General features: G+C 40.4%; 2 protein-coding genes across 17 annotated transcripts in view; one reads left to right on the plus strand and one right to left on the minus strand.

Moving 5' to 3' along the window:
- LOC147173372 (uncharacterized) overlaps positions 1 to 21,943 on the minus strand; it is a 32,311-nt gene that overhangs the window by 5,903 nt on the left and 4,465 nt on the right. For 2 of the 15 annotated variants that reach the window (XM_086075688.1, XM_086075686.1), the window contains exons 2-18: positions 20,854 to 21,021; positions 16,046 to 16,152; positions 15,874 to 15,977; positions 15,504 to 15,559; positions 14,777 to 14,887; positions 14,668 to 14,692; positions 14,469 to 14,573; positions 14,038 to 14,266; positions 13,332 to 13,537; positions 12,899 to 13,057; positions 12,737 to 12,829; positions 11,793 to 11,903; positions 11,152 to 11,258; positions 10,642 to 10,686; positions 10,543 to 10,568; positions 10,271 to 10,400; positions 5,529 to 5,683 (exon numbers count right to left, since the gene is read on the minus strand). In XM_086075688.1, the coding sequence (XP_085931814.1) occupies positions 10,282 to 10,400; positions 10,543 to 10,568; positions 10,642 to 10,686; positions 11,152 to 11,258; positions 11,793 to 11,903; positions 12,737 to 12,829; positions 12,899 to 13,057; positions 13,332 to 13,537; positions 14,038 to 14,266; positions 14,469 to 14,573; positions 14,668 to 14,692; positions 14,777 to 14,887; positions 15,504 to 15,559; positions 15,874 to 15,888 (1,407 nt within the window). In that variant the 5' untranslated portion in view covers positions 15,889 to 15,977; positions 16,046 to 16,152; positions 20,854 to 21,021 and the 3' untranslated portion in view covers positions 5,529 to 5,683; positions 10,271 to 10,281. Of the gene's footprint in view, positions 1 to 5,136; positions 5,684 to 10,075; positions 10,172 to 10,270; positions 10,401 to 10,478; positions 10,569 to 10,641; positions 10,687 to 11,151; positions 11,259 to 11,792; positions 11,904 to 12,736; positions 12,830 to 12,898; positions 13,058 to 13,331; positions 13,538 to 14,037; positions 14,267 to 14,468; positions 14,574 to 14,667; positions 14,693 to 14,776; positions 14,888 to 15,503; positions 15,560 to 15,873; positions 15,978 to 16,045; positions 16,153 to 16,559; positions 16,615 to 16,720; positions 17,022 to 17,304; positions 17,409 to 20,853; positions 21,827 to 21,943 lie in introns of those variants that run through there. The other 13 variants (XM_086075684.1, XM_086075681.1, XM_086075680.1 and 10 more) reach the window with 13 other exon arrangements.
- LOC147173373 (cyclin-G2-like) lies at positions 17,522 to 21,698 on the plus strand. Of its 2 annotated transcripts, XM_086075693.1 has the most exons (8): positions 17,522 to 17,693; positions 17,958 to 18,075; positions 18,163 to 18,294; positions 18,889 to 19,142; positions 19,453 to 19,531; positions 19,597 to 19,695; positions 20,520 to 20,722; positions 20,869 to 21,698. In XM_086075693.1, exons 2-8 carry the CDS (start codon positions 18,058 to 18,060, stop codon positions 20,963 to 20,965), a joined length of 882 nt encoding a protein of 293 aa, XP_085931819.1. In that variant the 5' UTR covers positions 17,522 to 17,693; positions 17,958 to 18,057; the 3' UTR covers positions 20,966 to 21,698. The 2 variants fall into 2 exon arrangements, with proteins under 2 accessions (XP_085931819.1, XP_085931818.1); XM_086075692.1 differs by lacking the exon at positions 17,522 to 17,693 and having other exon boundaries at positions 17,811 to 18,075.

Genomic DNA, 21,943 nt, shown 5'->3' on the forward strand with positions numbered 1-21,943 from the left:
GAATGAATAAAAATAAAAATAAAAGATTATTAAAAATTTGGGGCGTCAGGCGATTGAAATTTTCAATCGTAATTAATCGCATGACTTCACTAGTTGACTCAAGATTAATCACAGATTTTATATCTGTTCTAAATGTACAATAAAAACATTCTACGTTTTCATACTCTTGTTAACAAAAGTGGAAAAAAAATCTTAAACTAATACAAATAGCTCAAATGAATTTTTGACGTCTATAGCCGTCAATGGCAGTGAATAAGTTAAAAACAACTTTTGTGCACAAATGACTTACTGATGCTATATTAGCTTTTCATGCTAGCTAAAAGTTACCTAGCGAGTAACAAGATAGTCACAAACATAATTTATTTTGGTATTTTCATCCTGCTTTTGTTCTCATTCCCTTTGTTTTGATAAAACTTTCATTGGGTGCTGCTATTATTCACAGTTACAAAATCAGATCAGGCCATGACGTCGAAGGGGTCCACACGTAATTTGTAGTTTGAATTTGAAACATTTTGTGAAACTTTTCTGACACATCGCTTGCTCAGCTGTGTGGTGGAACGGAAAACACTTTTCCAGGACTAAGACAACAAAGCAGGCGGCATGCAAACACTGAGTCATGTCAGCACAGGGTCGCCTCAGCCTTCAAATTGCAATTTTGTCGTAGAGCAAATAACACACCAAGGATAAATAACAGGTGTGTTTGAATGGAGGCAAATCAAGTTTGAGTTTAGGGAGTGCTCCTTCACAGATACACTTTATGTGTAGTGTCATCATATCATCATGATAAAATGATGTTACCAGTGAGAGCCAACATCTACTTTTTCCCCCCTGATTGTAAGGTCATGGCCAAAATGTTATGTTTCTCGAGCTCAGTATATGAAGGCCGCTATATACTCTTATATATACTAATATCCATTCATCCTGTCGACCGTGCATGCACAGCTCCCGTCTCCTTTACATGATCCAGTATCCACCATTAAATCCCACAGTGGGAGCTCACCAGAGTGGAGCCTGGTACCGCACATTAAGTCACGGTACTTTGCAAAAGGCCCCTGAGACGGGCCGTGCAAGGCGAGGTGAAGGTAGAGGGGCTGATATACAAGTCAGGTTGTCAAGGCGTGGGTGGGGAGAGCCAGGGCCTTTTCACCGAAGGTGATAGATGCGTGCCAGCCGGCCATTAAAGATACAGTACAGCAGGATTTATCTACTGGAGCTAATTCCCGGTTTCCTGGGAGAGAACGGCGGCGGAGGAAGAACTTGTGCTAGCGTAGCTGGAATGCGGCGATACTTCATGGAATTTAAGGATTCATTGTGGAAAATTTTCCTGTCTCTCTTTTTTATTTTAAAGGAACCCCGACCGTGTATGATGACAAGTTTGCTCTGTATTATTTATTTGGTTTTTACTAACATAACTATGAGATAAATTTTTCAAAAATCATTTCCAGTTTAATACATTTGATAGAAACTTTATTTGGACGCGCGCCGCCATTGTTATTTACGTCACTACGCACTGAATTGCTTGACCTCTGCCGAGCAATGTGAAACGTCAAGCAAGGTAAGTCTCCGTAGCGTTCCTAAAGGGACGATCAAAATTCTTGAATGCATCTGGTGAATGACGAGAGCACGGCGTGGGGGTGGGGGGGGGGGGGTTGTTCTTTCTTTAGGAACGCTACGGAGGCTTAGCTTGCTTTCTTTATTGACGTTTCACATTGCTCTCTGCCATTCTACGTCACTACGCACTGAATGCGTTGCCACGTAAATAACAATGGCGGCGTACGTCCAAATAAAGTTTTTACAAAAAGTATTCAACTGGAAATTATTTTTGAAAAATTAATCTCATAGTTTTGTTAGTAACAACCAAATAAATAATATAGAGCACACTTGTCATTACAGTCGGGGTTTCTTTAAAAAAAAAAAAAAAAAAGCTTGGTTCTATATTATTGAGAGAAAAAAATCCCAAGTTTGGAAAGCACTGCCCGAGAGCAAACACCTTTGGGATAAAAAGGAATGTGTACGTCTGAGTTTCAAGGTCAAGCCCGTGCAGTTTATTTACGCAAGATGATGGGCCCGCCATAGGATTGTTTTGTCCCCTGGAGGTGTGGTTCATTTCCCACCATTCAACCCCCTCGACAGGTTTTGTAAGCGGACCCGGCGGCTCATTGTTTTAACGGGTTCATTCGAGATGTTAAAAAACGCGCCGCGTCACAATGGCAGAAAAAATAAAGCGAGAACCTTGAGGATTTTTTTTTTCTTCCTTTTGTATTAAAAAACTGTCTGCGGTGACCTGAGCGCGACCGCAGGTTCTACACAACAGCAGAGCATTGTGCACCATCACAAAGCCAACCACCCGCCAATTTGCTAGGCTTTTCATTAAAGGCCAAAAAGAGGCTCTCGTAAGCTCAGGTCAGCAGGCATCAAAGGAAATCTTAACATATACAGTATATACTTGCAAACATTTTGTCTAATGGGAATAAAGTCCTAATATCCACCTAAATAATCGGCTGGCCAATTTATTGGTCAGGCGCTAAACAGGGTTCACATGAATTTATTTCTTAGAGGAATTTTTTTTTTCCAAAACGACTTGGCAGAAGGTATGCGTCGGTCATTATTCATAACTACATTCCTAAAATAATCAATTTGTTTTATGTGCTATTAAATTTGCAATTGCATGAATGAATTCCTCTTCACCTCGCAGGATGTTGCCCGTGTGATCTCAAAAAGGGAAACCTGTCACACTTGCCCAGCACAACGGGAGCTTTTTGCACATCCTTCGTGGTGCATTGTTTTCTTTTCCAGTTGCCCCCCCCCGACATCCTCAAGATGACTATTAAAAATGGCCGTCAATCTCCTTTGAGTGGAAAGCCAGCCGGCTGCCAGGGCCAGTGATTTCTTCTTCTTTTTTTGTGACCATAACAAAAACATTTCCTGTGTATCGCACCAGTTTCCCCCGATTGTGCTCCTCCCGAAAGTCGAAAGTCTCTGGAGAGAAATTAATGTTCTCCTGTGGCCTTTGTCTTTTCTTCATTTATTTCCACGGGATTGCGTGGGATAAATAAACTTTATAAGGGGAATCAAAGTCATCCTCGTGTGGATCTGAAATTCTAGTAAAAAATAAAAAATGGCAATGTTTCGTTAGAATGAAGATGGCACTGTGGGCCAGTGGTGACCATCCATGCACCAAAGTTCTGAGGTACTGGGTTCAAGTACAGGATGGAGTTTGCATTTTTAAATGACTTCGGCCATTATTCTAGGAAGATGACACGCCAAATAAAATAAATATTACTCCTCCCTTAGCTAATAAATCTTTGATATTGATTGTGACATATCATTATGTTTAACTTCATCCCAACATGAATAAAGCTGTATTTTTTTGAACAGCAAACCACGCTCGTAACTCAAATCACTTGTATCACAAATTATATTTCCCCATTGAAATGAACAGAAATACCATTAGTCCGTTTCACCCTCTCCAAAAACCCAACAAAAAAAAGTTTAGTACGGAAAATATCACAGTCTTTAAAATAATAATTGACATAAACATACAGTTCCAACATAATTAAATAGGATGTAAAGAATTCAATTTGTGCATCATGATTAATTCATTGCAGTTCCTTCTGGTATGCCTGACTTGGTCACCAGGGGGCAGTATAATACGTCATTTAGACACAAATAAAGAAGAGTTTCACAACTACTGTAGATGACTCAGTAAACTGTAGTAAAATTTGTCTTATTGTCCTATTTGCAGATTTTTCATCAATATTTTTTTGTAATATTTATAAAAAAAAAATAATGGGCTATACACATTTTTTGGGGTGATATTTTAATTTTAATTAAAAATATATTTTTTTTTTACATTTTTGGGGTAAAATAAATTGGGGTTAAAAAATATACAGACTTATATTATTTTTCCTCAACGCATTTATAATGGCCATCCATTATACGCAAGTTTTTGCTATTTGTGGGCCATTTTGCATTGTTGGTTAGCATTGAGCTAATCAGACTTTCCTAAGGCAAGGCAATGCGGTTGATTTCCTTAGTTTCTTATTGTTATTGTGTGTTCATTTTTTATTTATTTTTTAGCTTTATTGGATTGTCAACAGTAATATTGAGCGATCGGTCAAAAGGGGGGCCGAGCTTGGCCCAGTCACACCATCCTCGCGCAGCCATTTAGAGAGTTGTTTGCGAACAATGCCTCGTCTCACAGGCTGTTCTCTTTCAATATTTATACACAGTCCGGGACACGCGAGAAGGAAATCCTCCCGGAGAGGAACCGGAGCTACTGTACGGCGCGTTAAAAGAAAAGCCCCTCAAGTCAACAACGTTTCCTGTCTTTTTCCTCGCTTTGCAATCAAGTGAGAGAGAGCAAGATGGAGAAGGAGGGTGATGGCAAAAATAAAACTCTTAACTGACCACTCAACTTCAACAACACACCGCAAGTGCTCTCACGTAAACATAATCTCCAAACTTGTTACCTCCTCCAAGGAGGTTTGTTTGTCAGCGGGATCACACCACAATGACCTCAGCGCTTTTCCAAGAAACTTTGTCAAGGGGTGTGGCTCAGGACCAATGGAGAACACATTCGGTCCTTTGGTGTCGAGCCAGGATTTGTTTTGACACTTTTGTTAATGACATTCCTCAATTCCTCTGTACAGTTGCCACATATAATATTTACTGCTGCCTTTTGCATATTTTCACATCTGGAGTGTTTTTTTAGGGCATGGATGTTTTTGGGCCGATATTATCTATTTTATAAAGAAAATTTACTTTTTTTCCCACCAGACTTTTGCTGATTTATCTCTCTGAAGTAAAGTAAAAAAAAAAAAAAAAAAAAAGATAATAGGACAAAATATTGTAAAACTGTCAAATGTTCTGCCTGAAGGAACCAAAAAATGTTCGTAAAAAAAAAAAATCTAATATATATATCAAATCAGCCGATTAATTATCAGAAATTATTAGTGTTGCCAAATAGCAGAATCAGCATCGGCCTCAAAACGTCTCTACCAGTCGGGCCCGAGTATTTATTATCCATGTACACCTGCCATTCACATATGCATAAACCAGGGGTGGCCAAGTTCGGTCCTCGAGAGCCACTATCTAACCTGTTTTCCATGTCTCCCTCCTTCAGCGCAGCTGAATCTAATGATCAGCTCATCAGCAAGCATTGCAGAAGCCTGATAACGATCCTGACCATGAATCAGGTGTGTTAGTGGAGAGAAACGTGGAAAACAGGCTGGATAGGGGCTCTGGAGGACCGAAGTTGGCCACCCCTGGCATATACAGTATTACTATTTAGTACTCATGTATGATTGCCAATTACCATTCACGTTTGCACGTAAAATATTTGTGGCCAACAAAAGACTCACATGTGGCTTCCTTCTGCGTTCTTGTGGCTTCGGCTCTAACGACCGCACAACCTCAACATGTGGTCCCCGGGGGGTGTGACCCTGACACTTGGCCGTCACCCAGTAACCGCCAAACTAGCGGCCCGTGCGCGCGCAAACGGGGACGACGACATGAGTTGCACCTACCGCACGTAAATTCCTCACGGTGGAGCTGCGCGGCGTGCGCCTTAAATGAATAAGCAGATCCATTCAAGGCGGCGCGTGGCTGCTGTCGCTGCATCATGCTGACGCTGTTCTTGTTGTCGCCTCAGAGCGGTCCTGTGACAGCGCGAGGCCTCCGTCTGCGAGATAATGAACAAAGCCTTCATAGTCTTCACAGTCAACGGGAGTGGAAGGGTTGTTATTGGAAAGGCCACGGCTGTCCTTAACGCCACTTTTTTTTTCTTTTTTTTTTACATACAACTTTTACACTTTATATACGGTGTTGCGGTTCATCACTATAACACAGATTTCTACCCAAGCATTTAGTTTCTAGGTCAGGTTTGTTAGTTTTCATTTTCTTGAAAAAGCTTCATCTTAGTTGAGTTTTTATTCATTTTAGGGCTGAGTGCAAGATTTTCAAAAGTACAGTGTAAAAAGGAAACTACAATTCCCAAATACTAAAATACATACACGGTACATTTAAAACGAACCCTGAAAGCTCAGGTGCAATATTAATTGACAAATATGAAAACAAAGGACACAGAATCTGTCTGTTGGCACTCGGCACCTCGATCAAATTCAGCAAATTCATGTTACATCATCTGCGCCCAGGGCTGGACTGGCCATCTGGAAATCAGGGCAGATGCCCGGTGGGCCGGACTCTTTTGGGGCCGATGCAGGGCTTTTTAATTATTATTTTCCTACATTTAACCCCAAGAGACTGGCCCACAATTTGGAGGGACCAGTCCGTTAATCCATTTAAAATATAGATATTAAACTGAAACATTGTCAATAAACATCAGTGGCAGAACCACATGTTAGGCAATAGTCGGGCTGGGCCGGGCCGGGCCGGGGGCGGTAAGTCCATTTTTTTTGTGCCAATCCAGCCCTGCCTGCGCCACAACTTAGACCGGCAGGCGTCGAATGTAGTCTACTTTCAGGTGTGCCATGGGTGTGCAAAAGAAAATACCCTTAGTCCGCCGGAACGGCCAGCACGGCACAACGCAGTCTGCCAAATTGCACTTTTCACGCCCGAAGGCGGTCTACAAAAATAGAGCTCTTTGTCTCTCATCTGTGTACTTATTTCAAAGTGCCCCCTTGTGTTCAGACTAAGACATTTCATACAGTAACTGAAATGCCTTGTGCTACAAGCTACAATCGAGTGAAAAAAATGTGGCGTGACTGTTGGATGTTAAAACGTTAGTAACGACAAGTTGCAACTTAGGAACGGACTAAGAAAAAAAAAAATCACAATTTCAAGCTGAATTGGCGTTTTCAAATATCAGTACTCGCTTATCAGTGAGTACTCAAATACTCAAAACTTGTAATCAGTCTAAAAAAAAAGTGGTATCAGTGCATCCGTAATGTATGAATGTATAAACCGCGGTCATCATTTCAAGTTTGAGCTACTTTTTTGGGAGTCCTTTGACCTTACTAATGATGCAAAACGCTGAACACGCTGACCCGTGGAATAATGTTCACATTAAGTACACTGTGTCACCGAAGCTCACTCAAAGTGAACTATGTTTCTATCAACAGAGGTAATCAGCAGTCAAAGTGAAACCTCGGTGTCCCAGTGGTGTTCTCATTGCACCAGGGACCCCCCGCCCAGCCCTCCCGCCCAGGCATTAATTAATGGTCCCCAAAAGGGAACACGGTGTGATCGCAAAGGTAAAACAAACACTCGTGTCGTAGTGCCACACAAGTGTTAACACAAATTCCCTGACAATCTTTAGCCATTTCTGGAGGAAACCACAGCCAAGAAGTTAACCAAGCTGGTGAATTTTAGAGCAGAATGTTTGGCAAACGTAAAGAAAACAAAGGTTCTTTCCTCATCCTCAAAATATGTTTTAATATTGATGGAACGCATTTCATAGCAAGCATCCATGAAGACAGTGGATAGCGTGATTTGGTAGCCATGGTAACATCACATGGGTCCAATTAAACATAGGGTCCATCAGCGTATGCGGGACATGCTCGGCTCGGGTCGGGTCCATTTATAGCCTCTGCAGCTGTTGCACTCGAGTCGTTACCACCTACTTACTAGATTTGCAGCAATTTGCCCCCAAAGCACACGCGGGAGAACGTTTAATAAAGTTACTGAAGTCGTAAAGAACACATAAACTTTCTCTCCACGCGGCACTTTTATGTTAGCGTTAAGAGGACCGTTGAGTCTCCTTGTTAGGCCAGTGTTTAAATTACACATCGCCACTACTACAATAGCATGACTTACAGATTTAAGTCATTCATATGACCCAAGCGAGGTCAAGCGATGTGGATGAAAAATAAATATATAAATACAGTGGAACCCCGCCTACTCGGTTTGGCACCTGTGGATTTGCATATTGGAGAATAAAAAAAAAAAACATTGGATATCTTAATTTTTGTTTTATTTTTTAAGTGTAACACACATTGCAGGTTTATCAGTGTTTTATACTGCATATATATTTGCATATATAAATTATGTTTATAATTGAGGGTCCACTGTACATCTAAAATAAATAAAGCCACACAAAAAATAATTAATTAGGGCACAATTGTATTGTTAGCACATACACAATACATAAATACAAGTTCCCCATAAGTTTTTTTTTTTTTTTTTTCAATTTTACAATACTAATATAAATGTTTGTTTTAATCTAAAAACGTCCCAACTGGACAAACATGGGAGATAAAAGCGGGCTATAAAGACAAAACAACCACAAACCCGCAACTTCCTTTGTGAGGATGAAACGGCAACGCACTTCCTGTTCAGACATGCTAAAGCCTCCTGTGACCCCTTTACACAAAACATGTGACGTTCGTGTAATTCCCTCCAGCGTTTTGTTAAACTATCAGTACAGCACACAAATTAGCGCACACTCGAAGGCAATATCGCTCCTTCCCGCTGTTTAAACATTTGCTCTTTTCTTTTGCTTTTGTGTCTTATCATTGGTTGTCGGCACACGATGTGCCGAATGGGAGACGGCCTTGTGAACAGCGCGGGCCCACAATCAACATGTCAACTGCTTGTATTTTGATAAGGAATCAATGAAATATCAGTGTCATGTAAGAGGCGAAGTTAGAAGGACGAGCGACACGCGAGCCGGTTAGCCTTGGTGACGTCGGGAGCATAATAGTGTCGTCGTGCAATAGCGTCGTCACCAAGTGACGAATTCTGACTCCCATCAAAAGGCCAAAGGTGAGTCTCATGAAGGACAAAACGTGCCACTACTTTTGTCAACCCAAATACGTTGGTTGAGAAATAGTACACATTGGTGTCTTGACTTCAGAGCTGCAATCAATGATAATAATCGATTCATCTGTCGATTGCTCCACCTGTTACTTGTTATTGCTCTCTCGTTGTAATCATTACAACATGGAGGAAACTAAACTGACTTTGCCAAATGAGCATGTTTATATCCTCGAATGTGGAGCAAGTCTTTGTTTTGATTCCACGGCTGCGTGAGGTGGTGCTATCTGTCCTAAGAGCCAAACGTGCACAAACAACTGCCTCCTACGCTGGTGGAAGAGGACGAAGAGGAGGAGGAGGAGGAGGAGGACCACACATGAGCGGGGGGACGGGACCGAAAACAAGAAACATCTGCCCCAAAGAAAGACGTTTGCGGTTTCGCAAGTGCAGTTTCGCACTTGTGGCTGGAAGCAGCATCGTGGATGACATCGGAGCGACCCGATTGGTGGACGTCATGCTATGACATTGTTCCTTTGACATTCATAATCTCAGTTTTTAATTTCAGAACTGATAAGATTTATTCATTCACAGCTTCTTCTTTTTTTTTTTTTATATATATATATATATTTATTGTGTAATTATTTTTAAAGTATTTTTTAATCCTACCGCCTGCCTAATGTCAAACTAATAATAAACAAAGATTCTTTTTTGTTTTAGATTTGACACAAATCACATACTTTAGCTTTGCCTCAAGGACTCATAGCTTTATGCTAGCACTTAAACAACAAAGACAAGCTATGTGGTGGTGTGATAATGCTTTGGCAACAGATATTCAAACATGCTGACAGGCAATACTCAACCATATATTCTTTATAATCTGCTAAAAGACTGACTGCAGATCACTGAGTCACTTTACTGTACAGTAGTAGTTGTGAAACTCCTCTTTGTTTGTGTCTGCATGACTACTTTAAATCCCACTGAGGCCATGAAATAAAAATTTTAAATGTTTATGTTTAAATGCTATTATTTTTTAATTTTGGGCTCCGCTGTCCGGAATAAGCTGTACAGTGTACAAAATGTCAGATTTTTTTAAACAAACATTCTCTAAACGAGCCTATTTTTTTTTAAATGCATTTACGTCAAAAAAGTTTTATGGAATTTCCCCTGCTCATTTCATTTTATATTCCTGCCTTCATCACTTACAGTGCTGTCTGTCCACTATGTATTAAAATATTTTTTATACAGTAAATGTTGCACATTTATTGATCATACTTTTTTTCTTGCTTGCTCCCATCACTTACATGTAACTGTATATCAATTACAACACACTCATACAGTAGAAAACAATAAATCCACCATATCACTTATAAAAAGGCATTTTATTTAAATTATGCCTTGCAAAAATATACATGTATTGCTGAGACATGATTCTCATCTTGCTTGTGAATGTAGATTTCTGCAAGACATAATACGAAAGGTTAAATAGCTAACCGCTTAGTTTTAGAGTCCTTTCCTCCATTTATTTGCACGTGCTTAGTACACTTTAACCACTTACTGCCGTGTCTGTCAGCTGTGTCCCGGGTCAGAGGTGAGAAGGGCGTGTACAGGTGACCTGCAACCCGACGCCCGCCGCCACGGGTAGAGAGTGTGCCGCGTCGCGGTCATCGAACATGACTGAACATGACCTGGAGAATCCAGAAGGTGTGCCTTGTAAAAACTGTCGACGGTTTAGTGTAAAATAACAATGATTTGTTGCTTTGTACTGTCTGTGGGAGATTTGCTATTAAGAAGGATGCCCAAGGTTAGAAAAACACAGCGGCCGCTCACTCTCTGCCATCTCTGTCGTTGTCTCACTGGCAGAAACAAAAACAATGACGTTAGCGGCTTGGTTAGCCACAGCGTAGGCAAAAGGTCACGAGTGTTTACCTGTTGCATGTCGTTCGCCGGCGGGTTGCTTTGGCCTGTTCGACGCTGTTGGGGAAAAGTAGTACTGTTTTAAAATGCTATTTAAAAAAAAAAAATGCAAATAAACTGGTTTTATAACATTTTTAAATAAATTAATTCACCAATTATTTAATGAGAAATTAAGTAAAAACATGCAGAATACTTTTCTTTTCTTTTTTTTTTTACGTCAAAATGAATGCCAACTTTGCCCATCCCTGCTTTAAACCCTTGCATGTACAATTAGTAAAGGTTTTATAAAGGGGATAGTTTGTCCTATGGGAAAAAATGTTTTAGGTTGTCTATCGTGTTTGATTTTGTGGCATTTTGCAAAGCAGTCATTCTGCTAAGCTGACATTCCCCTCCGCCCACTTTCATACAATGACTTCCTCTTACTTCTACTTTGTCACATCACATGTTTTTTTTTTTTTTTTGACCCCGGCTAGCCTGGGAACAAAGCTAATCCTCCTAGCGTATGGAGGGAGGGGGACGTACAATGCCGGTTTGTGCGTTCTCGCCGGTGCGGACCTCCTCCTGAGGGCGGCGTTGTCGGTGTGTGGTCCTCCAAGGCTCCGTGAGAGCCGGTCCCGGGTGTGGCTCTCCTGCATGGGGAGAGATGTTTTAATGCTCAGATTACTTCACGTACAAAAGATCTGATAGATGGATAGATTTACAAGCTACACTCAAAAAACTCATCTGAAATCACCTTTCCCCATTGAAATGAATGGAAATGCCATTAATCTGTTACAACCTCACAAAAAAAAAGACAAAAATGATGGACCCCCCCCCGTTTAAAAAAAATAACACCTTACAGTATTTTGCTTTTTTAAAACATACAGTAATAACACAAAACACACTTCGATTCGTGGCAACTAAGCTACAGTAATATTTGTTTTTGCAGAGGACAAAGAATATATGCCTGTGAGTATCGTACGCTCTAGTCGCATGTGTTGCTTCCCTTTTTGTTCAAATATCTGTTGTTTAAAGGTTTATAATTACCGCAACTTCGATGCTACCTTCATCAGGCTGTCTGAAGATAGAGGAAAGTGATAGTAAATGACTGTACATGATTTATGACATCGAGCAGAAGTGTTGAGTCATGCGTTGGCCAAGAGCAGACAGATGCAGAGCGTTACCGTAATCCGGGCGTTGCGGGCGTCCCGCGTGGAAGGACGGGGATCAGCGAGTGCAACAGATGGGATCAGCGAGTCCAATCCAGGTGGAGTTACATTTTCACCTTGGAATTCCTACAGAGGGGGAAAAAAAAACGCACACCGTGTTCCTCACTACGTCCAGTGGAGAGATGGGAGAGGGTTTATTTATATACAGTGTTTATTTTACAGTACCCTGACGAGGGTGAGGCCTCACTATTATGTGATATACTGTATAAGCCGAAAGCATCTCAACGTATCAAAGAGGGGTGGGGTTGTTCTCCCTGTGAACCTACAGCTTGTCCGTAAATTGACTGATGTATCTTAAGGAACTTTATGATTCCAATCATATGATGTTCATAATTTTTTGACAGAAACGCCTAATTTGGGTGAATTCCCTTAAGGAAGTGGTCATAGAACTGGCAAAGTCCTGGAATTCACCCGAAATGGCTGCTTCAAACCAAAATGGCTGACATTCGGGTCAATTTCAATTACATCCGGTTATGGTAGACAACCAGCAAATTTGATGATTTATGAATTTTGAGTATACAGTCGAATTCTCAAATTAGTTTTGTTTTTCATTCATTTGTTTTTTTCCCCATGTTTTTGGGTCCTTTTTTCACCATTTTTTTCACCATTTATTATTATTATTTTTTTAATTGAGTTAGTTTGAATTCGTTTTTAGAGCAAATTAGTTAGTTAATTTTATTTATTTTTTTACTTTTAGTTCAGGTTTAATTAGTTTTAGTCTTTTTTTTTTAATATATAGAGTACTTGTCAAGTTCAAGATTAAAAAAAAATCACTATAGAACTGTGTAATACAACTGTTGTCAGTAGCTGATTTTTTGGTCACACACTCCAGAGGGCGCTATTGAGCAACTTATCTGTGCCTTAAGTTATGACCAGTGTACACTAAATTCGATTTCTACCTTCAAGTCCAGCACGTGTTTCAGTTTGAGACGGAAGAACTCCTGCTCCTTCAGCTGGATGAACTCCTGACAGTTGGCGAAGCCCTCGGTCATCTACACCACAAAGCAAACGTCCCGAAAAGAAGCCATTTGGAGCTGCAAGCGTGCGTGGCGGAGCGTGACCTTGTGAAGGATGGCCTCCAGCTCGCTAATCCTCTCTCTCAAATGTTTGTCCTTGGAGCGGACGGCGTCCAGTTCGCGGGCCACTTGCCTCTTCTCCTCCTTGACCAAGGCCAGCTCCTGTGCCTGCCGCTGGCTTTCCACGTTGTGGTAGGACCGCTCCTAATGCAGTAAGGGAGGCCAATGAGGTTATTTAAGTCATCATTATTTGAAGGCAAAAAAAGCCAAATTAAGGACTCGTCTCTAATAAACACCTTGTATTCTCTGCAGTTGAATAGTTAAAGATTTATTTGTCGCCATTATTTTCACATTTAGTTGTTACGGTCCGCTTGCCCAGTACTGGGTTCAAGCACCAGAGCAGGACATATAAAGGCACCTTCTCAAATAAATATCTGGTACTCTCTACAGTTTTTGTTTTTGGGTGTCCTTCATTCACCTGATTCACTTTATCCAGTGTCTCCTCCAGATGTTGGACTCGGGCCTGAAGTGCGTTGGTCTGGTCCCCTTCTAGGGTCCTCAGAGCGCCTCTGACCTGGTCCAGCTCCGTCTGAGAGCTCTTCAGCCGGCCCCGGAGTCTCAGCACGACGTCGCGGTGCTTGTCGCAGGAGCAGCTGTGGAGCGGCTGCAGCTTTTTGTGCTCCTCTGGAAAAAAATGACAAAACAAAAATGTGTCAATTCCAACCGCAGGGTGTTTAACACACACATTAAAAAAAAAAAGGGGTTTGGTCGATAAGATCAATACAATTCTTTGTTTGTTCAACACAGCCAGGAAACTTTCATCTTAAGATACTTCAAGAGACGTTTGAAAAAAATTTTTTTTATCAAAAGCCAATGGGTCCCCACTATCCACGGGGGATATCGATGGGCCCGGCGTATGAATAGCATAATAATAGGGGCGGATCCAGAAAACGAATATTTCTTGATTATTTAATGAGATAAATGAACTCTTAAAAAATGTATCAAATTATTAGATCTTCATGTCATGGTCGGAGAAACTCAAGAGTGGGGCGGTTATGATGATCCACACATTTTGGGAAATAAGTCAGCTCACAAAAGATTCACGTGATTGTGTAATTTCACAACCAAACGATCTGGATGCAAGCCATTAGAACGCCGTTTAGCGGCTGTGGTGATGAACCCACCCGTGATGGCGAGCCGCTGCTTCTCACGCTCAACCCGGAGCTGCTTCATCTGGGTGCCGAGGAGGTGGTTCTCCCGGTGAAGATTGTTGATAGTCTGGTTGCTCTTCTCCAGCTGACACCGGAGCATCTCCACCAGATTGTCTCGGTCCTCCAGTTCAAGCCTCATGCTCTCTTTTTCGGCAAGAAGGGCCCCACGCTGTCTCTGAGCTTCTTCCAGGAGACAAAGGGGCTGGAAATTGAGATTTTAAGCAGCTGTCAAACACACAGCAACACGCGGCAGCTGCCGACCAAAATGGATGAATGAATACATTAATGTCAGTATTTATCTTCACTGATGAGCTGGGAGAAATTGTATCCTTCTGAATATCTCTTGAAAAGTGATTAATTGTGCAGGTGTACTCCATGCCACCCCTAAACCTTTTCAGGGTTACCTGTTTAGTCTCTTGGCCACTTTCCTCCGGCCGAGCATGTTCCCGCTCTCCTCCCGGGGTCTGCGCCTCCTCCTGGGACCTACACCCCGTCAGGTCACTCTTCTTCTGGAGGAAACACAGTGGGGCTCACCACATGGAACCATCTTCATCACAACAACTTATCTTTGCAGCCTGACTGGGTTGACTGCAGTTCACTGACCAGCTGCTGCTGCTGCAACGATGTCCTGAAAATACATTTTTAACTTGATTTAAAATGCTGACTCAGCAGGGGCGGGGAGAAAAAAAAAGTCATAAACCTTCACGTTTACCATAGAAGATCCAGCTTGGTGCTGATGCGAAGTCCGCTTTCTTTGGATGAGCGGAGTTCGTGGTTCAACGTCGCCACCTCCTGGCCAACACTTGTAATCAGCTCTTCCATTCTAACAGGTCAGGAGAGTCATTTTTATGTAATTTAATCCCTGCCGTTAATAGAGTGGTTATAAAAAGTCTACACACCCGTGTTCAAAAGTCATGTTGTTTTCAGATATATATATATATATATATATATATATATATATATATATATTTTTTTTTTTAGACAAGATTTTAAAAAAAAAATCCAAAACTTTTTCCACAATTAATGTGATCTACATTATAACCTGCACTACTCAATTGAATGTCAATTTTTAATTCTCAATTGTCAGGAAAAGCCTATTAAAACACCTGAACATTATTTGGGGTTACTCAGAGGCAATTAAAATGGTGACAGGTGTATGACGACTCCTATTTGACAAGAGTTTATTTGTGAAATCTATAAACAGCCACATTAACAGTTATAAGAGCGTACACTTGCCATTATCGCAGTTGTTTATTTTTACTTGTCCTCTCTCGTAAGATTTTTTCCCCCCCTAATGGCGTTGTAGAGGTTATAGGTCACATTAGTGGTGGACATTTTTTTTTAATTATCTCTTAATATCACCCAAAAAAATGGCATTTGAACAGGGGTGTGTAGACTTTTACATGCACTGTATGTAAATATTATAGGTTGACATTTACCTGACATCCTGTTCATCCCTCGGGTCTCTACACCTTATTAGAGCTTCCACTGGCTGCTGAAACAGAAAAATCAGACGGAGTGCAACCTCTTAAGTCTAACGACCCTACTAGTTTATTTTAATGTGGAAATTGACAAACATTCTGGGGAAACGTTTACGTTCCAGTTGTTGTTTTGTTCATGATTTTGCCTTTTAACTTTGACAATTTGTCATTTGATTTAGTTTTAAGTTGAACCTGAGAAACGTAAGCGCGCACTTGTCTACAATGAGACACTTATTTTAGTCTCTGATGGGATTTTGAATCAATTGAAAAATAGTGATGCTATTATATGCCGGTAAAACAAGTAGCAACATTCTTTCTTTCTACAGACCTCACTAATAAGCATGACATCCTCCGTTTCCTGGGCCTTTATTCTGGTGGTTCTGACATCCCTCTGACATTGCTGATGGGATGAATTGCCCAAAGATGGATCTGCTAAAGAAGAAAGCAGGTTTACAATAATCAAGAATAACAGTGTTTCATTCCATTCATTCATTTCGTACAAATGTGTTTGGATGTGTAGCCAAACTTCTCAAAGGCGGCTTTGGTTGCATGTTCCACCTCCTCCTGCAGCCTCTGGGTTTCCTCGGTGCACTTCTCTAGCTCCTCACTGGTTCAAACAAGAAACGTGAATTTCACAGCAAGCGGCAGTTTGGTAGAGAGTCAACAATTCCTTAAAAAGTGGTCAAGGGGGTCCCAATCAAAACAACCTGTCACACACCGAAATCTTTTACTCAATCTCAATATTTTGGGGTGTGTTATCAGTCTGAAAGGTGTTATTTATTAAAAAAATATTATTTATTATAAATAGAGTAATGCATTCAGAGCAATTTAAAGCTATTTCACTTTCACCACTCATTGTTTCAGTTTGGTGACAATTTTGTTTGGTGGTGTGCCATAATATTTTTTTAATGTAAATTATGTGACAGCCTTAGCAAAGTAAAAGTTGGTAAACACTTATACAATTTTAAATGAATAAAAAGTGTCAATGAAAACAGGCACAACAAAAATCGCCACCTCAACTCCTCCAACGCCAGACTGTTGAACCTTAGCCCAAAAACGTCCTGAGTGGCTGGAAAACAAGTTTCACACAATGAAATGTTGATAAAAACAATTCTGTTGCAGCTAGGCTAACATTAGCCAAGCCAGCTAACGACACTCACTGGGCAACAACTTACGAGCTATTGTATTCTCGCGATGTAAGTCCATCACGTCATGCCACGATGCTATGACACACGTATGTTTAATATGTAAAACATGAGGTTTTAACTTGTATATTTCTGTGCTCAATGTCGCTTAACTGGAAGTTACGACAACATCCGGTGCCAAGTTTGACTTTACGTTTCATTGCCATGGGAACTACATTAAAGGCGTCTTCATAGTTACGGCCTTTGAAAATCAGTGTTCCCAAATACATTTAGTTAAATATAATGTATATTTATTTATTTATTTTTAATCGAAAGACAATAACATCAATAAACAATTAAGTAAAACTCTTAACGGGCACTTTTTAAATAATCTTCTCTTGGGTAAAGTGACTCGTCTCAAAGCATTTACAAACTATACCGCCACCTTGTGCCAGAAACCGGACCAACGATTTGTTGCTGAGAACCGAGGTTTCTCCAGATCATAACGCATAATCCCCCCCCCCCCCCCCCACTTTGCATGACAATAGCAGCCAGCCAAACCATTGAAGCCAAATTGATGGTAATCTTTAGGAGTTAATATCGCCATTTCGTGTTAAGTAGTAAACTATACTTACGTTCACGATATATTAAAATGGTAAAAGGAAAGAATTCCATCAGCTAATGATGTATTTCATCACGGGGAAAAAAAAACCTTCATTAAATACACTTAAAAAAAAAACTTTAAAAAAAGTTTTCATGCGGCAACAATGAGAGTTCACTACCTTTTCCGGTTTTTGTCGCCATGGTGCATGACGTGTATCGTAGTTGACCAACCTATCAGCGATTGTTTATCTCGTCCGGGCAATCCTTCTCGCGTAACGGCTTTAATGTTTTTACTACCGTAATCAACTTTTTAACGATGCACGTGTATTCTTGAATGTTTACACTTGGAGGTGCTTCCTTATCTGTAATAATTTAACCTTTGTGCAATTCGACGACCTTTGAAACTTTGTTTACAATGCAGGTATATTATATTTATTAATTTAGACTTTGTTTACGCTGTTGTTTCTGTAATGCACATGATAGTATGTGGTTAACAACGTACGTAGAGGATGTTTTTTTTTTTTTTTTTTTTTTTGGGGTTGTCGTTCAGTGATACATGACACCCAGCAGGAGTGGCCTGCTAGGAGACATTAAAGCGCTGCCCCAGCCCTCATACACACGTACAAACACTCTTGTTGTGTGTTTCGCATGAATCTTAGCGCTCTAAAAGCATGTTCTTTTCGAGGACGAGGGACCATGGAGGACTGGACAAGGCCCTGGTGAAGGAGCTGAAGTCCTGCTGTGCAAGAGAGGGCAACTTCCTTCCCAGCAAAAGTGGTTTGAAGATGATTGCGTCTTTTGAGGTAACCCACTGAGCCACTTTTTTTTTTTTTTTGCTCTTTGCAGTGTTTACCCTCCAGAGAAATGCAATAATAACCTCAAATGTTTAGAGCAGCGTGTCGGCCAAATGCAGAGACGCCCGAGTGGAGGAGCTGTGGGGCCTGACCAACTTCTTCGGCTACAGCACGCAAACGTTTGTCCGAGCTGTCAATCTGTTTGATCGATCACTCACAGTTATGAAGGTAAGATGGTCAACAACACATTGGAAGCATTGGAAACAGAATGAATCTGAAACCCGGGTCAAACTATTTGGCCCACCAAAAACCCAAAACAAATTGCACAGATGATGTTCCAAGTCCCTTTTATTTTATTTTTTTACAATTTTGATATAAATCATTCTTAGCTGTCATACAAGTGTAAAAAGACGTTAAAAACACAACTGTTCGCTTCTGTTTGCACTTGAGCGACAAAATAGAATCGTTTTTTTAAATTATATATTATATATAAAACCAATGGTAAAAATTATTTTTATTTCTCTCTCTCTCTCGTAAAGTTAATACTAAAGCACAAATTGTTGCAAAATAGTCAAATATTCTGCTTGTATTTCAATATATTTATTGTTGTAAGCATTATTGGACCAACAATTAAGCTATTTTATTCATTGCATATTTGTTTTAACTAATCAGCCAATGAAGCGGTACTCGGAATATTCTGCCACTCGTATCTCAAGGCGTTACTGCGCTTGAGTTTTCACGGTGACCTACTTCCTGGAATACCGCGCTGCTTTAGCGTGCTATCACGAGACTGACACGTCGCCTTCGTGGGGATTGTGACAGGTTCAACCCAAACACGTGCCGTGCTTGTCCGTGTGCTGCCTCCACTTGGCGGCCGGCGCGACGGAGGCGGCCAAAGACGTGGCGCCCGGCCGGGAGCTCATCCGCATCAGCCACAGCAAGTTCACCGCCTCGGACCTGCGCTGCATGGAGACCGCCGTGGCCCAGAAGCTGGCACCCGAGACCCCCGCGGTGACGGCCTTCACCTTTCTACAACTCTACTACTCGGCTTTGAGTGCCATGTGCGGCGATGAGGGGTAAGCAAACACGTCCTTATTTACTTGTCTGGTGCAGAGAGAACAACCGTTTATTGCGGATACATTCCAGAGCAGAATATTGAAAGCTCATATAAAAACACGAAAGAGTACAAAATACAAAAGCAGACATCTCTGTTTTTGTGAATTGAGTGAAATTATTAATTAAAAATTTCTGGTCCCACTCGCATGCATACTGGATATTCATCTTTGCTTTGTGGGAACAGCGAGTATTATGGGAGTTTAGTTGGGGACCTTCTCTGCTTCTTCTTAATTTCAGTACATATCAATTCCTTTTATATATTTTTTAAAGGACAGACATCCCAAGCATCATGAAGCTGGAAGCTCATCTGAAAACCTGCTTGTGTCGACTTGTTTTTTCCAAAGCAAAAGTAAGCCCTTTCGCTCTCACTTTATCCTAACGAGAGTACCGCTGACCCAAGTTTCTTCCCCGCAGTCGTCCGTGCTGGCCCTCGCTCTCGTCGGCCACGAATTCGAAAGTCTGCAGTGCGCCGCCGTGTCCAAAATGCTGCAGCAGCTTCAAAGACTCGCAAAGGTACGGCACAGTCAAATGTTGTGCGTTTGGAACATAAGGTGTCAATGTGGGCCAATAATAATATAAGCTTGTATTTCAATTTTTTCTTCTTCAATACTTTAGCCGGGGGGGAAAATCTGGTCAACTTTTTTTCTTTTCTTTTCTTTTTCAATACATTAAAAAAAAAAAAAATCTGAAAGTTGTTTTTAAATCTAGATGGATTCCATTTTTTTTCAAAAATAAATGAATCTGATTATTTTTTCAGGGTTACTTATTTTTTTTTTTCATATATATATTTTTTTAAACAAATTCTGACATATTTCATATTTTCGTTTTTTCCAATGTTTTTATTTCATTTATTCGCCCAAATTCGAAATGTTGTTCAACATTTTTGTCAACATTTGTCTAATGTCTTTTTTCAAGAAATTTAAAAAAATGTTTTGTTTTTTTTCACTGATTCTCTTTTTACCATGTATTTTTTTCATATTTTGAACATAGACTACTTTTCAAAATCACATACATTTTTCAATGTTTTTCTCCCCCCCCTTTTTAAAAAATGTTTCCCACCAAAAGTACAAAATTGTTTTTTTCATAATTTTCAACAAAACAAAATCGATGTTTTAGTAACAAACAAAGTGTTCCCTTAATTCTTTTGAGCAGTGAATATTTAAAAAATCAAATATATTTGTCAATATTTTTCCAAATAACTATGCATTACATAATGTTAAAAATATATATATATTTGCAATATTTTGTGAAAAAAAAAAATTCCTGCTAGATTCAGTGATCTACAAAATAACTTGTACCCCAGTGTGCATTTAATGTACATTGCCATTCTTCCGCAGGTGGGTGACGGCGATCTGTGCCACTGGCGGCACCTGGTGGCCATGCGCATGACAGAGTATCGCTCAACTCGGTGCCACAAGCCCGACAGCAGAAAGCTGGTGTGGGTGTTGTCCAGCAGGACAAAACAGCGTCTGCACATCGCCCACTGCGCCACCCCCCGCCTGCCCACTATACCCGAGGACACTTGGGACCACACACTAAGGTCAACAAGACATTTTTTTTACTAATGACATGCCGATAGGTCAGGCTTTTTACTATTGTTAAAATTGTCTAAATAAGATAATATGTTTTGAGTTAGACATGGTTTCTAAAAATACATTTAAAAAAACTCACCTATTTGCATTTTAGTGGCAGTGAGGAGGACACGAGTAGCGGTGAAGACAGCCCGTGCGGCTCTCTGGGCAGCGTTGGTGAAGGGTCCTTCTTCCCTTCCTCCCATTTGTGATGCGGATCGACATGTTTTTTATTTGACTTGCTTCACGCTTGGCGAATATATCTCAGCTATACAAAAAACAAAAACAAACATTACAATATTTTTGGCAGCTTTCTTGGTGGCTGTGTTGCAAGACACATGTGGGAAAGATTTTTTTTTTTAATTGCTGTTGACTGAGCGAACATGCAGTAGTAGCATGATGTAATATAATGCAGTCTGTGTTTTAATGTGAAAATTCCAGCTTGCTCTGCCGCTGTGTTATTAGGAAGCTTTTATTTTTTTTACTGTTTACTAAAATAATTTTGCAAAAAAAAAAAAAGAACACCTGAAAATAGGTGAGGGAAAATGTTTTATGTACAGTATTTGAATGTATCACAAATTATATTGTTCTAAAAATTAAAAATGACACTTGTAATGCAGTTTTATTTTATAAATTTGTTTTGCAATGGTTCTCAAAATTTGTAAAAAAAGTAGAGTACCACCCAAAAAAATTCCTAGAATACCACTAGAGGGGCCTCGCGCGCCATTATTGGTGGCACACTTCAAGAACCTACTCTTGACTTTAGCCACATTAGCCGAATAGGTCTTCACTATCGGCCTACAGTAAAAAAATGTTTGTTTGTTTCAATATTTATATTGTACTTTTATTCCGATTTTGCATTTTTGATAGCTAATGCAAAAATGATTGTACGTCACGATTAACGGCATCTTAATACTTCTAAATAAAGTTGATGTGTGACATTTGCCCTTTTAAAATTATTATTATTCAACATTATATGAGCAATTGGCTGGCAACCGGTTCAGCGTTTACCCCGCGACCCTTGTGAGGACAAGCGGTTAAGAAAAAGGATGGATGGATTGATTATATGAGCATTTGTGGGTTAAATCTTTGGAGGCTCCCCCCCCCCCCCCTCTCATTATTTTTACTCTCTCAGGCAGCAAAATCTCCCTATAAATCGTGATTAATGCGCAAAAGTCCCCCCCCCCCCC

This window comes from Leptonotus elevatus, chromosome 5, assembly GCF_054856555.1.
Source record: "Leptonotus elevatus isolate MCC_2025b chromosome 5, RoL_Lele_1.0, whole genome shotgun sequence".
NCBI lineage: Eukaryota > Metazoa > Chordata > Actinopteri > Syngnathiformes > Syngnathidae > Leptonotus > Leptonotus elevatus.

Bases quoted from the DNA above. Each gene is read 5' to 3' on its own strand.
- LOC147173373 (XM_086075692.1), top strand. From the start codon at position 17,944: ATGTTCTTTTCGAGGACGAGGGACCATGGAGGACTGGACAAGGCCCTG. The intron at 18,295-18,888 runs GTAAGATGGTCA...GGATTGTGACAG, and splicing joins GATCACTCACAGTTATGAAG to GTTCAACCCAAACACGTGCC. The intron at 19,143-19,452 runs GTAAGCAAACAC...TATTTTTTAAAG, and splicing joins GCCATGTGCGGCGATGAGGG to GACAGACATCCCAAGCATCA.